This window comes from Tiliqua scincoides, chromosome 3 (assembly GCF_035046505.1).
Source record: "Tiliqua scincoides isolate rTilSci1 chromosome 3, rTilSci1.hap2, whole genome shotgun sequence".
In the NCBI taxonomy this organism is placed as follows: Eukaryota; Metazoa; Chordata; class Lepidosauria; order Squamata; family Scincidae; genus Tiliqua; species Tiliqua scincoides.
Window position 1 is genome coordinate 115,125,702 of NC_089823.1, and position 15,796 is coordinate 115,141,497.

A 15,796-nucleotide genomic window follows, 5' to 3' on the forward strand; every position below is an offset into this window, starting at 1 on the left:
AGGTTAAATTCAGTGTGATGGATCATGTGTTGTCAAGCTTGGGCAGAGATACAAACTTCCAAGCAGCTTGACCGATACATCTCTTTGTTACATAAACACACCGGAGAGCTATTCAGGTGCCACCCTTGCCTTCATTTAGAATGCACCCGCTGTATATTTGTATATACAAGTTCTCATGGGCGAAAACTTTTCTGCCCATGGTAAACTCCATTTTACCGGTCTCTGGAGAGCAAATTTAAGTCAGGCACCCAGCTGAATAATGCCAGTTGCTGAAGATCTCTGGCAGTGCAACCTCTAAGAAATATTTTGGTTGCAGTTATGATAATGGAATGATGCTGTTCGGCTACTGAAAAGGACCCTGTGTTTAATAGGACAATGCAATGGAAAAGAAACATCTTAAAAACAGGAACTATCACTAACTGCTTGTTCTTCAGCCAGTATCTTAGAACTGATTTTATTCCAAATCCATTTTTCTTTTAAGTGCTGCTCTGACATGGCCCCAACAGCACAAGGATTATGCCCAAGCCTATGTCTAAATGGGGATCCAATCCCATATTTTCCAAACCTCACTGACCCTTGTGAGTTACTCTGGCTTGCAGGTACTAAGCCAATATTACATGTGTGGCAAACCAAGCACGACACCCCTGAGCCCAGAGCAGTGCTTTTCTTCCCATTTGACACTGCCTGCCTTACATCTCACTTAGGAGCTCATGTTGTTATATATGGAGTTATCCTATTTCATCCTCATTTTAAAAGAAACTGTTCGTTTCCAAGCATATTTACTTGGAATATATATTCCAAGCATATAAGCCCCACTGTGCTCAATAGGGCTTCCTCCCAAATAAGTATCTGGAGCTTCAACTTGCAGCTTCAACTCTGAGGCAACATCCCTCACTTAACTTCATCATGGACTAAGGATTTCCAGCCAAGTCTTCCTTATCCAAGTCCAGTACTCTATATCCATTACATCACATTCATTACATACTGTCCTACCAATTAAAACACTCTATAATTTAAAGCAGGGGTGCCCAAAGCCCGGCCCTGGGGCCACCTGTGGCCCCCAAGGACTCCCAAACTGGCCCGTGGGGAGCCCCCAGGCTCCAATGAGCCTCCAGCCCTCTAGATACTTGCTGGAGCCTGCACTGGCCTGACGCAACTGCTCTCAGCGTGACAGCCAACTGTTTGACCTCTTGCGTGAGCTGTGGAATGAGGCCACCCTCCAGCGCTTGCTGTTTCACATCTGTGATGCAGCAGCGGCAGCAAGGCCTTGCTTTGTGTAAGGCCTTTTATAGGCCTTGAGTTACTGCAAGACCTTCATTCATTCATATAAGTTCAACCTAATATATTCATTTATGTAAATTTATTCAAATTTGAAATGTAAATTAATTTTTTTTCCCAGCCCGTGACACAGAGTCAAGAGAGGATGTGGCCCTCCTGTCAAAAAGTTTGGACACCCCTGATTTAAAGCATAAGAACTATTTAAGACCTGGGGAAACAAAAACAAAAAATAAATCAAAATTATAACTGGTTTAACAATCATTCAATGGAAACCCTATGTTTCAAGATCACCAGGCTCTGGTGTATCACCAATGAAATCAACTCACTTGGCTCCACTGGGAGATGCCAACTGACCAGGAAGCATTCCAGCCTGCCCAAGTGCATTTAATAGCAGCAGAATGTGTAGAACTCAGTAAGCAAAGCGTGGCATGAGATAAAACATCACCAGCTAACAGAGGCATAAGCTATAGAAACCAACTTAAATGGCACCCTTGGTTCCTACTAACACCACAATGACATCTCACCAAATCCATGTCTACTAGTCCCACCCCCCAAGCAAGGGGGAGTTTCCTTGCCCATTTCTTTATTTCTTGTTTATAAATCCTGCCAACTTTTCAGAATGAAGAAACAGGTTGTGTCTGCTTTTTACCCACATTCCATCTCTCACCACTGCCCCTCTGAAAAGAATGTCATTAAATTCACTGAAAGTCATTCAGGTGGAGACAGGTTACTAAATAAATACTATGAAAAGCACAAGAGTCCCAATACAAAGAGAGAAGTATATGGGCTGTTTTGACTTCTAAAAACAGCAGATTGCTGCTTCAGGCCTTTTTTTTATTCTAAAGTGACAGACTGTCAAGAAGGGTGGATAAGAGGTCGGTTTAAGATGGATTGTTAGGAAGAGAGAAAACAGCCAGTGGTCCTCTGTAGATACTACAGAACAAGTTGAGCCAGATAAACAGGTCTCTGAAAACCTTAAGGGGATTGGAAAGAGTATCACACAAAACTTTAATAACGTGCATTTCATGACCTGCATTTATTAAAGCTTTCAAGCCACAGTGTTCATAAATAGGTCGCTATAGCAAAAAAAAACATTAAAAATGTTCCACTTAAGTCAAATGGGTACATCGGATAAAAAGAGCATTATGCAGAAAGATCAAGTTGTAAAACTTAATTTTGGCTCTGTTTCTTGTTACCTCCCCTTGCTTTCTGGGAAAGCTTGTCCCTCAAAAAACTAAGTTATAGTTTAAGTTTCTTATGCATGCTATAACACATAGGTGTTTTCATTGTTTTGCAAACATTTGCAGAATGTTCTTTTGTACCCAGGAACTGACAGAAATGACATCCTTTTTCAGCATGCCACGAAAAAGGCACTAAACTTTCAAAAGGCAAAGTACTTCAAATTCATTGCATTTGTGTTTAAACACCAAAACCAGAGATAAGACACAATTATGTGTCTCTGGCAAAATGCCCCACTCTTAGGACAAGTGATAACAACAGCATTGACTTGAACAGATTGATAACTTAGGACCAAACTTCATCCAAAGCTGAATTCTTGTTTCAATCAGCATCACTGTTCTTTGTATGTAAGTATGCCCACTGTATTAATTTTAAGTTAACTACAAAAAGCCACACACAGTAGAAAAGGCAGTTTCTAAAGTTCAGATCCTCAGCATAAAATGCTACTTCTATCAAGAGGATATTTTACAATTAAATCACTGAACAGGTTTTTTCCAATATGGAGATCTAATATCCTTAATGTGTCGCTTTTACGGTTTGACACATGTTGAACCGGATGCTAAATCATGTGCTAGCACACACCTTGTGGCTATTTTTCCTAGACCGCAATCCAGAGACTGTGCTAGGCCATGGTATGTCCCTTATGCCAGCCCAGGAGTGTCACAAACGTGCCATAAGACAAATTTGCACATCTTTCTGAGTTAGCCAGGCCAGCACACAGAACATGTTCCAGTCCATGGAAGCCAAGTTTGGTCATGTCAGGCCAACACAGGGGATGGGGAGGGGAGCAGTGGGAGAGCCACCTCTTTAGGTGGTGCAGATCCAAGTAGTCCAATTGGGGCTACTGTGGTGTTACCCAGGGTAAGGATAATGAATTCTCTTTGCCCCAGGCTGAGCCACAGGCAGCCCCAACCCCACTCTGGATACAGGGCAAGTCAGCTAGCCTTAGTTAGAATTGGGCTGCTATTGTTAGTTAGTGGCCTCTACAGCATATAGGCTGCTTATGAGGAAACACCAGTGGTTTTAAGATAGTTACAGCCCAATCCTAACTAAATCTTGCACGGAGACGCATCGGTGCTGGTGTGAGCCACACAGCATCCTGCAGGGGATTTTAGGCTGCTGGAGATCTGCTCAAGGTAAGGTAACATTTTTCAACATGCCCCAGGGTAAAGCCCAGCAGCCGCTATGGGTCAACTTGGGCCTAAACCAGGAAGTTGGTTAAGATTCGGCGTGTGCCACCCCTGAACCCACCCCACTTTGGGCCTGATCCACCCACCCTATCGCCTCTCTGTTCCACCCTCCTCCTGTCCCGTTCAGTCCTCTGTCCCTCACCCCAGTCCACCCCCTTTACTTTCTTCGGCAGGCCTCTGTTACTCCACTGGCATGCACAGGAAGACTCCGGCCTTCCTGCTGTCTCCCTGCACTGCCACAAAGCACTTTATGGTACTTTTACAGCAGCCTCGGCTGGTGGAATGCGCATTTTGCCACTGCCGGCCTTAGATAGGACTGGGCCATTAGTTATCTTCTTCTATGCATGCAGATCGAATTGCAGCATTTCCAGGTACTGGAGGCACGCTTTTTTTTTTTCAAAAGTGAACTTGCAGATATATTTTCCTCTTATGTTCAAGAAGCAATCACTTAGAAAGCAAGGAAGAAAATATCAGTTACCTCAGGAAGAATATACTCCCATGTTTCTACTTTACTGATATAGGTTGACCAACTGGAAGCAAGCCTGTGGTAGTACCTCATTGATAGAACAGGCATCTTCCACCAAGGGTAGGTAATTCCTTCAGAACCACAAATCATGCAGGTTTGGGGGAACAGGGTATTTTGGACTCTCTGCACAGTTTGCGAATTCTTGCCTTGGACCAATTGCTTTTAAAGTTGTTGTTTTTTTTAAATGAACCTTGTAGAGATCTGCTTCATTTATTGAAACTGCATTTCCATAGTAACATTTTTGCCTGAAGATATTCAGCCTTTCAATAATGAGCAAACACTGAATACAAGGCCTTGTTCCATAGATGAAACGAGGCTCAGATTGTTCCTCAATTTTAAACCATTTTTTAAAAACTTTCTTTAAGGGTATGAGGAAACCATTCCTGGCACACAGCACATGTAAACACATGTAAACTACAAGAAGCAAGAAATAGTGTCATTAGGTATATCTAAAGTGCTCCAATACAAGGAGGAGCAGCCTACAGTTTCCTGCCTGAATGTGTAAAACTCCATAGCTAGGGTGTTTAGTGGCCAACCCAGAACACGAAATAGTGAGAATTATGCTCAAATCACGATATTAGAACATGAAACCCACACATTTTATGAAAGAATACCAGTTTTGCCTACTTTTGAGGAATCCACAATATTTTTTCTGTATTGTACTGCACCTTGACCTGTTCACTTCCTGTGGCTTTTTTGCACATTTGATGCCATTCTGGTATGCAAAGGGGGAAATTGTGACTTAAAAAAAAAAATCTGCTTGTCTGTGTGGTACTGCACTTTTGAGAAGCTTGGAAAACCAATGAATATATATGTATATAAGTTGGTAACGGTCTAAAATGTTACAGAGTTCTCAGCTGAAATGCTTATTGTGCTTTATTGAACTGTTTGTACAATTTTGAATAAAATTTGGATTAAAAAACACATAACGGCAATTTGCTATTTTAATCAAGACATTTTGTAAAAAAATATCACCAAACCACCCCTATCTATAGCCGTTTTCTTCTACAGCAAAGATAGTCTCCAAAACATTTTAAAGTTTAAATGCTGAACATTCAGGGTCCAATCCTATCCAATTTTCCAGCACCAATGTAGGTGCAGTGCAGCTCTGATGTAAGGGAACAAACATTCTGTTACTTTGAGGAGGCCTCCATGACTGGCTCCACACCGGACGATGCAGTGCATGTCCCATTAGCACAGCTCCACCAGAGATGGAAAACTGGACAGGATTGGGCCCTTAAATCTCCAAAATACTTTGAACTAAGTTCCTTATACAAACAATTTTATTGCATTGGTTGGTCCAATCGTGCTATAAGAAGCTAAGACACCCAAGTCATCAAAGTAGGTCCCGGCATAAGCTCACAAAACTACATCAGCAATACGTTGGATGGACGCCTCCGCTACAAACACTAAAGGCAGATAACTGTCAATATGAAAAAATATTCCAGAAAATTCTCTCTCTCTCTCTCTCTCTCTCACACACACACACACACACACACACCCCAAACCTATCTCTATTTTTAAAAAATGGACATCATTAATTTTTAGATAGCTACTTAGAGAGATTTATTTTTAATAAACAAAAATCAGGCAAGGGCTTCCAAGTTTTAATTTAGCCAAGCCAAAATAAGATGCACACTTATTTATTTTGTGTGCATATACACAGCCCCACATACACACAGAGGGAACACTGTCCCACAAATAACAGAACAGCTCTTAAAGGTGATGGGGAAAGAAAATAAAAGAGAGATAGGGCTTCAAAGAGGGCATTTGTTCACTGCTCAAATTAAACCTCTTTATTTTAAGAAGTTCAAAAGTGTCAGTTTTCATTTTATTAATGACTCTGGTTTGGCTGATTTATTATAACTCTCTCAGCTTGAAGTAAACCAAGTGAAACCTTTCAAGCAAAGCAGGAAAGAAAGATGACCAGTTTATATTTATAGAATATTGCGGCTCCACAAAATTAAACACAGTAAACACATACCAGTATGAGTTCGCAGGTGTGCTTTTAAGTGGGAAGACTTCGTATACACTTTAGTGCAACCTAAGACAGGGAAACCAAGAGACAAATATATCAGTGGTGAGCATTCATATCTTCAAACACTAAAATGCAATACAGCAATTAGAATAGTGATGGTAGCCCCAATTGTAGGCACTGATTTGTTTTAAGAATATAACTCAAAACTATAATATGTCAAACAGAATATTCCACTCCCTACTAACAGTGAAAGGATAGCTCCTAGTGGCATATAGTGGATATGTCCATAATCTGTACAGCCAGCCACAACTAGAACCACTGACATTCCCCGGGAGGGGGGGGGGGAATGCTAAGTTTTACAGGTGCCTGAACACCTGTGTAAAGTGCCCCCCTCACCTTCAGTCATTCACAGCTGCGAAAGCAAAGCTGAAGCATCTACCTACTCCCCTCTCAACATTCCATCTTTAATCCATTATTCATATACAATTAAACTACACCTATGTTGTACTGAATGACAGCACAAGATTAATAGCAGCAGTTGATAAATGAAAGTGACTAGCGACAATCTAGTTTGCCAAGGAATAATACGGACGTGCCTTGGTATTCATGGGGGTTCCGTTCCAGAACCCCTCATGGTTAACTAAAACCACGGATACTGGCGAATGCCCCCCATACCCTCCGGAGGCGAGGCAAGATTTGCTAGCCTCCAGAGGGTACTCCAAGACCAGCAGAGGGCATCCCTCCGCAGCCTCTGCTGTGCACAGACTGAACCTCTCTGTGGAAAAAAGGCCACTTCCCGTTTTTTCCGTAAAACCAGAAGTGACTTTTTAATACCTTATAAGGCATTCAGAGGTCTGGGGAAGCCTTTAGTCAGAGGCCGCAGATGAACATCTTAGACCACTGCTAGACTCAGAGGACCTTCCAGAGACAAGGGAAGCAGACCTCCCCTCACCTCCAGAGAGGGCGCATGCAGGGGTCCCCCATAGACCCGATCTGCAGGTAAGTGAATCAGCAGGTACAGGATCTGCGGATACAGGGACCCCCTGTACAAGTGTTGCACTGTGAGATAGCCTCTATAGGCTGGTTCAACAAATTCTGGGGTCTTCTGTGTGAGAAGCAGATCAAATTGGGGAGGCTAGCTTTAGGATCAAGGATCATGTGTGGCATCTAGGAAAATACAGACATTTAATGTAAAGGCTTCCATCCACCGTGCCAAACAGGTTCTCCACATCTATAGTAGGACACCATCATGCCTCCTAAACCGAGCCGGGATCATAACATTAAGCACTTTCTCTGATATAATAAGATTGCAAGAGGTGGAATCTTACAAAAACCCTACTTTACAGTCACAACAGAAACATGTATGAGACTTGCTGCCAAAAATGGGCAAAGAAAGGGCTGGCAGCAGAAATTTTGCCACATGCTATGAAGTAGGAATGGGAAAGGTCCCGCTCTCTGAAGAAGTCACCCTGCAAGTAGTGTGCTATTCCACAAGCACTCCCCTTATGGAGTCACATCAAGTTCACATTAGTCAGAAGTCTATCCCACTCCATAGGTCAAATCCTAGGGCTTGCTCTACAAGAACATCAGACCATGTAGTAGAACTCATACTGGACTGTAGCAATTCAGACTGAAGAAAGGGAAGATTGCATAATTGAATGGTTGCTCTACCCACACAAAAGGATTCCCTACTTACAGAAAAGAGTCAGTAAAGAGAACATAAGAACAGCCCCACTGGATCAGGCCATAGGCCCATCTAGTCCAGCTTCCTGTATCTCACAGCGGCCCACCAAATGCCCCAGGGAGCACACCAGATAACAAGAGACCTGCATCCTGGTGCCCTCCCTTGCACTGGCATTCTGACATAGCCCATTTCTAAAATCAGGAGGTTGCACATACACATCATGGCTTGTAACCCATAATGGATTTTTCCTCCAGAAACTTGTCCAATCCCCTTTTAAAGGCAACCAGGCCAGATGCTGTCACCACATCCTGAGGCAAGGAGTTCCACAGACCGACCACATGCTGAGTAAAGAAATATTTTCTTTTGTCTGTCCTAACCCTCCCAACACTCCATTTTAGTGGATGTCCCCTGGTTCTGGTGTTATGTGAGAGTGTAAAGAGCATCTCTCTATCCACTCTATCCTTCCCCTGCATAATTTTGTATGTCTCAATCATGTCCCCACTCAGGCATCTCTTTTCTAGGCTGAAGAGGCCCAAATGCTGTAGCCTTTCCTCATAAGGAAGGTGCCCCAGCCCAGCCTTCTCTCCAGTATGTCAGTTTTCTGTAATCTCAGGATTAGAAAATCTCCTCAGAAAAGAGAGGAGTCATTTAAGCAAGCAATGTCCCAAGCTAAAATGGTATAGTCAGTGAATGGTTTTACCAAGGCAGCTTTGTAGATCAGACCTGTGATCAAAATTCTATGCTTGTTTACTTAGAAGTAAGTCCTACTGTCATCAGCGAGGCTTACCATCAAGCGAGTGTGAACAGGATTGCAACCTTAGGACCCAATCCTATCCAACTTTCCAGCACTGCTGCAGCCATGCCAATCCTGGGGTGGAGGGGGAGTCACGGAGGCCTTCTCAAGAGAAGGGAATATTTGTTCCCTTACCCCAGGGCTACATTGTGACTGTGTCAGTGCTGGGAAGTTGGATAGAACTGGGCCCCTTAGTCAACTAACAGCCCAATCCAATGCTTCCCAGTGCCCAGGGCTGCAGTGGCGCTGAATGGCAACCGCTGCATCCAATGAGGCTGGGAAGCAGCACCAGGTATCCTCAGGGTAAGGGAGCTTATCCACAGCAATCCCGTTTGACCCAGTTCTGCCACTTCTCGCCATGTTCTCTTTCTTATTCCTTTAGCAATTACTTTACAAACTAATGTAATGGAGCTTATGCTCCCTTACCCCTTGTAAGACCCAGGCAGCCCCAATGGGTCTCCTCAGATCTGCGCCCGCTATTGAGTGGGCACAGAATCGAGGAGACCCGTGTTGGGTCTTCCGGGCCAGGAGGGGGGTCAGGACATCGCAGCAGATCCCGTTGCTGCATCCATCCCCAGCACTGGAATGCCGCCCTCTCTTCCACCGTTTGGATTGGGCTCCAAATTCATTTCTCCACAGTAGCCCAGAACTTTGCTTTGGATTTTTTTTTAAAAAAGCTTTTAAGCATCACATTCCAAAGACACTTTACAGTAGCACACTGTACAGTAGAAGAACAAATGATCTCTCATGATACGCATCTTCTACCAATAAAATAACTGAACAGAGGAAACACTTGCAGAAGCGTTCAGAGATGGCAACCACTTGTTCGCTAAGTTAATCTAGTGGCTTGATTTAAGATCTGTTGTGTTTCCACCAATGAAAAATGGTTCATATTTCATCTACAGTTAACGTAAGCAACAAGATTTACGATCACTTTTACTTTTTATACTTTGATTTTTTTGGTAAGAACAGTTTTTACTTTTTTAGTCGTACCAGGATAATCACAGTAGTGAATGCGTCTTTTCTCCAAGTCTGGATTATTCCTCCTGTTATACCTGACTGTTGGGATGGGTGGTGAATTCATTGGGAGGTTGGTGGGCAAACTGGGGTTGTGAATTGCCAGCTTGGAGGCAATTGTAGCAGCATAAGATGGCGGAGGGGTTAAATTCTGTAGCATTTCTGCTTGCCGGTCTGGACTGCCAGGCTCTGAGCTTGGGGGAGAAGGAGGAAAGTAAGTGGCTGGTTGCTGAAGAAACTGATTTGGCATTGTGTATGTGCACTGGGGGATCCCTTGGAACTGTTTCATTGTAGTCTGAGGCAGCGTATTAAGGCCGGCCATGGCGGAGGACATAGAGGACATAGAGACATTATTAAGGGTGTCCATCACTGCAGCTTGCGTGTTTTGGTTTGGCATGTCTAAATCCGGCGAGCTCAGGAGTTGGTACAGCTGGCCCTGCTGGGACACTGAGACAGAGAGATGAACATCTGGAGTGGGAAGCTCCTGTTTGATGAAGAGGTTGTTCACGTCTGGAGTCTGGTGAGGGCTGAAGATGCTTGTAAATTCAGGAAGCGCTTGAGTAGGGTTGGGGACAGGAGGAGCCGTTTCACTCTGATGGCTGAAGGCAGTAACGGGCTCCGTCTTGATCTGTGCCACCGTCGGCCTTGGCGGTTTGAACAGGCCAGTTCTCAGATTTGCAAGGTCAGAAAGACAGACACTCATATTCACACAGTAAGGCAACCCTTCGCTACTGTCAGTGAAGAACTGATCGACAACTGAGGCACTGTCCCGTCGGTACTTTTTATGCTCTGGGATGATGGGAGGAGGAGGAGGAAGCTGCGGTGTCAGATATTTCTCCATTTCACATCGTGTCTGAATAAGAACAAACAAGCAAGAGAGAGAGAAGATATATTCAGATTAGTCTTGAAAATCATTGTAAATTTCAACAGATGAGTTAGGACAATAAGTCTAGCACCTTGAACAGTGATCAACTTTGAGAGGAAAAAAGCTAGAGGACTCCAGTTGATCTGGAAATGTACAATCTGATCTAAAAGCCAGACTTCCTCCTTTCCAATACACGTTCTCCTTTCCTGTTCAGTGTGGGGATACGAACTTTGAGCCTAATCAGAAACACTCTGTCAGCTATGAAGAGTGGGGTAAAAATATTAAACACCATCCAGGATAAAAGCTTAGTACTGACAACAAATACCAGGGTTGAGCCTGGCACAAGATAAGTCTTGACCCCAAATACATTTATCTCTGTATATTTATTAAGTCTGAAATAATCTGGACAGATATTATTAGGACTGAAGTACTACGATGTGTTAGCCAGCAACACTGGCAAGAAAATTCAGATTATAATCCAGCCAAATGTTAAACAGTTTATATACCCTATCCCCAATTTCAATGGGAGAGATCTAAACACGCAACGCAAGGCCAAATTAGATCAAAACAAAGAACCCTAGGCAATAAAAAGTTTGCACAATATTTCTAAAGCCAAATTAAAATGTTTAATAAAAAGTTATCCTCGGTCTTCAAAGACTAGAAACTGCAATAATGCAGGCACACAGAAAAGTCTTTAGAGTCAATTTGCTCTATCCTGTCATCATGGCGGCAATTAAAAATTCAGCAATGAACTTTTAATAAATTCTTTCTCACACACAGTAACAGTACTCATTTGGTTAATTAAAAATTACTGTGTTAAACAATGAACTACTTGACGCTAGAAAAATTTCAAAAGGTAAGCACTTTTTACTGGGGGAAAATAAACAACAGTGCCTCAAGTGCAACTGAGGGCCCAATCCTATCCAACTTTTGAGCACTGATGCAGCCATGCCAACGGAGCGTGTGTGTGTGCGAAATGGAGCATGTGCGTCCTGCAGTGGGGGGACACACAGTTACAGTCTCCTCAAGGTCAGGGAATATTGGTTCCCTTATCTCAGGGCTACATTGGCGTAGGAAAGTTGGATACTGACTGAGCTTGAGGTATGCAAACATATGGCAAATGGCATCTTTATGAGACAACTCTCAGGAGTTTGGGAACCTGGGGAAAAACTTCACTTTCTCATTTAAAAAACAAAAGTTTTCTACAAATTTCTCACCCTGCAAACACAAGTCTATACTAAGTTGTTCCCAAGCCCAATTCAAGGAAATATCAAAGTTTGCACCCTATTTTCACATAACGGGCACAACTCAGCAACACTTAATGTTAGCACCCCAGTGAGAATAAGGCTATATTGCTTCTTACTGAGCATGGAGGCTCACATGATTTGAATGTTCCTTTATACAAATGTTCCTCCATGCATGGAAAATTAGTGTGTCCAGAGAAAGTTAGGCTTAAAGGTTCCTAACATGGTATATGTCCATATACAAGAAACTGATTTGAATGGCTTCTCCAGTCATTTAAGCCTGAAATAGTACATCCCAGGCGCAGCTTTACCACCTTAGCCAGGCTTTAAAGCATATCACAACTTTCAACAGAGTTAAAATGCAGCTAGAATTATACTGAGTTCTGCCTGAGCATTCAGGATCAGGGTGACCGGCTATCATTCTAGACACCATTATCCACTGTTAAGCACTACTGACTTCAGTAACCAGTAACAGCACAGAAGAAAATCCTGCCAGTTTGGCATTCATCATAATCAAACGAATATTATTTTACTATGGAAACCATTTTGTGAACTGTTACTGTTGAAAAATAGTATATAAGTATTCTTAATATTATTATAAGAATATTTATATACTGCTTTTCAACAGGAGTAGTTCAGAAAGGGGTTTACATAATAAAATAAATCAATAAATGGTTCCCTGCTCTCCCCCCCCCCCCAAAGACCTCACAATAAAATAAAATAAAAAAACCACCAGTAACAGCCACTGGAAAAAATGCCATGGTGGGGTGGCTCTCCCCTTGCTAATTATAAGGGGTCACCACTTTGAAAAGTGCCTCTTTGCCAAATAAGCAATAATAATAATTTACATGTACCTGAAAGGTACTAGCAAACATCTGCGTCTCGCATCATTTCTAGAGTAGCCCCCTCTGTCCTTTACAAAGCACTTGCCCTCTCCTGAGTTGGAGCAAGGGCTTTGGAACTCTACAGAACCCATAAACATGTTCCTATGCATATATTCCTGTCCTAGGGAATGATATTTCGTTACCTGGGATGGGGGGGCAAGAGAGAGAAAAAGGAATCATTTGCCTAGCTTAACGATGCTAGGGAATCCGTGGGTGGATGAGTCGATACATTACAAGTACAGTCATCGCGAAAACATTTATCATGTACCCTCCAGTGAGCGAATGCAACATTGCTCTGTAAGGAGTTCATTCATGCCAGAACCCTTTCGGACCGCCAATGTGTGGGTCCACTGGTAAACAGAACACAGAATAAACAGTCTCCAAAGTCACAGCCACCACCAAAAAGTCCCATCTCAAAAGAAGGAACAGCAGACCTCTTGTCTTTGATCTAGAACTGCCCCAACATGCCAGGATCCTTTTCCAACTCTTGTTTACAACTTCAACGCAACTTGCTTGGATGACAGAAAAGCTTAGTGGGGAGGGAGCAGAAGTACTGCTGAAACCAGACCATCTTCATTACTAAGAAGTTTCTCCCCCTCCCCCAAAAAAGGGATTGTGACAGTTTAATAAGACCCTTGTGCAAATCAGTTAAGACAAGTGTCTCTCTCTCTCCCAGGCGGAGGATTGCTTTGTTCAGGTCTACACAAATTAGCCAAGCATTTGTGCCATGCTTTTTATTCTTTTTAACTGTCATTTGAAGGAGCCTACAGTAACACATTAAAAGAAAATGCTCAATGGATCAACCCAGATCTGGAAACAGTTTCAAATTAAAACCGTTTGTGTACTTTAAAAAATAAAGGGGGGGGGGAAGAGACACATTGCGGTTTGCACTTTCCCATTTTAGCTCTTCCAGCTGTTTGCATGTGGATCTGTTTCCAACCCGTTTTCTGGGACAGGCAAAAAAAGTCCCCAGAAGTCCCCCCTTCTACTCATCTAAAATGACCATGCGTGGGCGAGAGGGGCAGGCAGTCACTCTAATTCGGCTGCTGAGCAAGTGTATAAGGTAGCAGCTGTAGCTTTCAACACACTCATAGGGCCAGCTTCCCCCACTCCCAAGCAGCTGGAAACTGGCTTAGCTAAAATTCTCTCTCCTCCACAAACAATCTCTCTCTCTCTCTCTCTCTCTCTCTCTCTCTCTCACATACACACACACACACACACAGGGGATGCTGTAAAAAGAAACCTAGAATTGGCTCCTGGGCTTCCATCTGATCAAATAAGGAACATGCCACCAACCAATAGTTTTACACAATCGTTAGGAGAATGCCACAAAAGTCACCCTGAAGCCGGTTGCCACAGAACCAGGAAAGAGTCAACTGTTCCATAAAAGGGAGTGAGCTGTGTTTGGTGGAGATAGGTAAACACATCTGCTCCAGGGAGGTGTGGGATGTCCTCTCTGCCATGCTTGGGAGGAATGGCATGGGGCAACTGTGAAGTCCAGGAGTTCCTAAGGAACTGCCAAGCTGCCTGGAGTTCTCTGGCCTCTATGGAGCTCCAGCCCACTCAGGGCCCAATCCTATCCAGTTTTCCAGTGCTGGTGCAGTTGTGCCAGTGGGAAGGACACTGCATCCTGTGGTGGAGGGGCAGTCACTGGGGCCTTCTTAAGGTATGGGAACATGTGTGCCCTTACCATGGGGCTGCACTGTGGCTACAGCAGGGCTGGAAATTTGGATAGGACTGGGCCCTAAGGCTGCAATCTGAGCCTTAGCTTATCTGAGAGTAAGCCTCACTGGACATAAGGGGACTTACTTCCGAGTAGACACGCATAGGATTGTGCTCCAGGAGCCCCTTTTCTCTGGCTGGCACCACTGGAGACAAAAGCCAGCCCCTCTTTGTGGGTTTGGGGAAATAACTGCTGCTAACTAGTTCTGGACATGCCTTCATCGATGAAGATGAGGGTGATGGGGGAGGAAAGAGAAAGAAAGTGACACTGGACTCTCCACCGCGGCTCTTATTGGCTAACCAGAGGATTTGTCCCCTAAATGAGCTTCGAGAAGGCGCTTCCCCCTGCTGCCCACCCGGATTCTCCAGGGATCCGAGACGACAGGGAAACCTTCGCCAGCCTCCGCCAGCCCAGGGCGGGGCACTGCTGGGCGAGGGCGGCAGCGCCACAGTGCCAGGCGAGTGCCCACCTCCAGCCGACGTCGAGCAAGGGCTCCAGTCTCCCGAGCCCTCGCCCAGCCCGGCCCGGCCCCACCCAAGGCGAGCCAGCGCTGGAGCACGCCCGAGGCGCGCTCTGGAAAGAGGTGCCTCCGCTGGGCAACGCCGCCCACGGTCCCCAGGCAGGGCGCACTCTGCACACGCTCAGAGGAGCCTCTGCAGTGCTCGCCGGAGAGAGGGCTGCCAGGCAGGGCAGCTGCAGCGCAGCGCGCGGGACACACCCAAGCGGAGGGACGGGGAGCGCCGTCTACCTGCACCAGCTCCTCGACGGCGATCCGGGCTCCTCCGCCTGTTGCCTGCTGCTGCTGCTTGAGCTCGGGGCCCGGCCCCGGGAAGAGCGGCGGCGGCGGGGGCTCCCGGGGTCCCAGGACGGGCTTGAGCTGCGCGAACACGGGCTCCTCGGGCCCTAGGCGGGCGCCCATGCTCAGCACCCGGGTGGCCATGGAGGGCGCGCCGGTGCGCACGAAGTGCCGGGGGAGATCGGAGCCTTGCCGGGGCCCTGCTCACGTCCGGCGCATGAGCCTCTACCTGGCCTGGGACGCTCCTCCTGGCAGGCTCCGGCCGCGGCCCCAGCCCCATGCCCGCCTATTTCACCTCCTCCGCCCTCGCTCCACCCAAGGGGGCCGGCGCTGGCGGGGCGCCCCGCCCCGGGCGAGCCGCGGAGCCGCTCCCGCTGCAGCCACCGCCGTCCTAGGGACGCCCCTCGCCTCTCAGCCGGACCGCGGCGAGACGTCCTGGAAGGGGGGGGTCGAGGCCGACCCCGAGCAGCCCCGGAGCAGGTTTCTCGCTGCTCTGCCTGCTGCCCCGGCCCCTTCTGGCGACAGCTGGCCTCCAGGGGCCGCGCGATGAAAGCCCAAAGCCGGCTGTGCTTTCTGGAA

The 15,796-nt window shown here is 45.6% G+C and overlaps 1 protein-coding gene across 2 annotated transcripts in view; it reads right to left on the reverse strand.

Moving 5' to 3' along the window:
• KLF5 (KLF transcription factor 5) overlaps positions 1-15,361 on the reverse strand; it is a 31,189-nt gene extending 15,828 nt beyond the window's left edge. The window contains exons 1-3 of one of the 2 annotated variants that reach the window (XM_066621710.1): positions 15,215-15,361; positions 9,682-10,558; positions 6,218-6,277 (exon numbers count right to left, since the gene is read on the reverse strand). In XM_066621710.1, the coding sequence (XP_066477807.1) occupies positions 6,218-6,277; positions 9,682-10,558; positions 15,215-15,361 (1,084 nt within the window). Of the gene's footprint in view, positions 1-6,217; positions 6,278-9,681; positions 10,559-15,169 lie in introns of both variants that reach the window. The other variant, XM_066621709.1, reaches the window with a different exon arrangement.
• Positions 15,362-15,796: the final 435 nt, after the last annotated feature.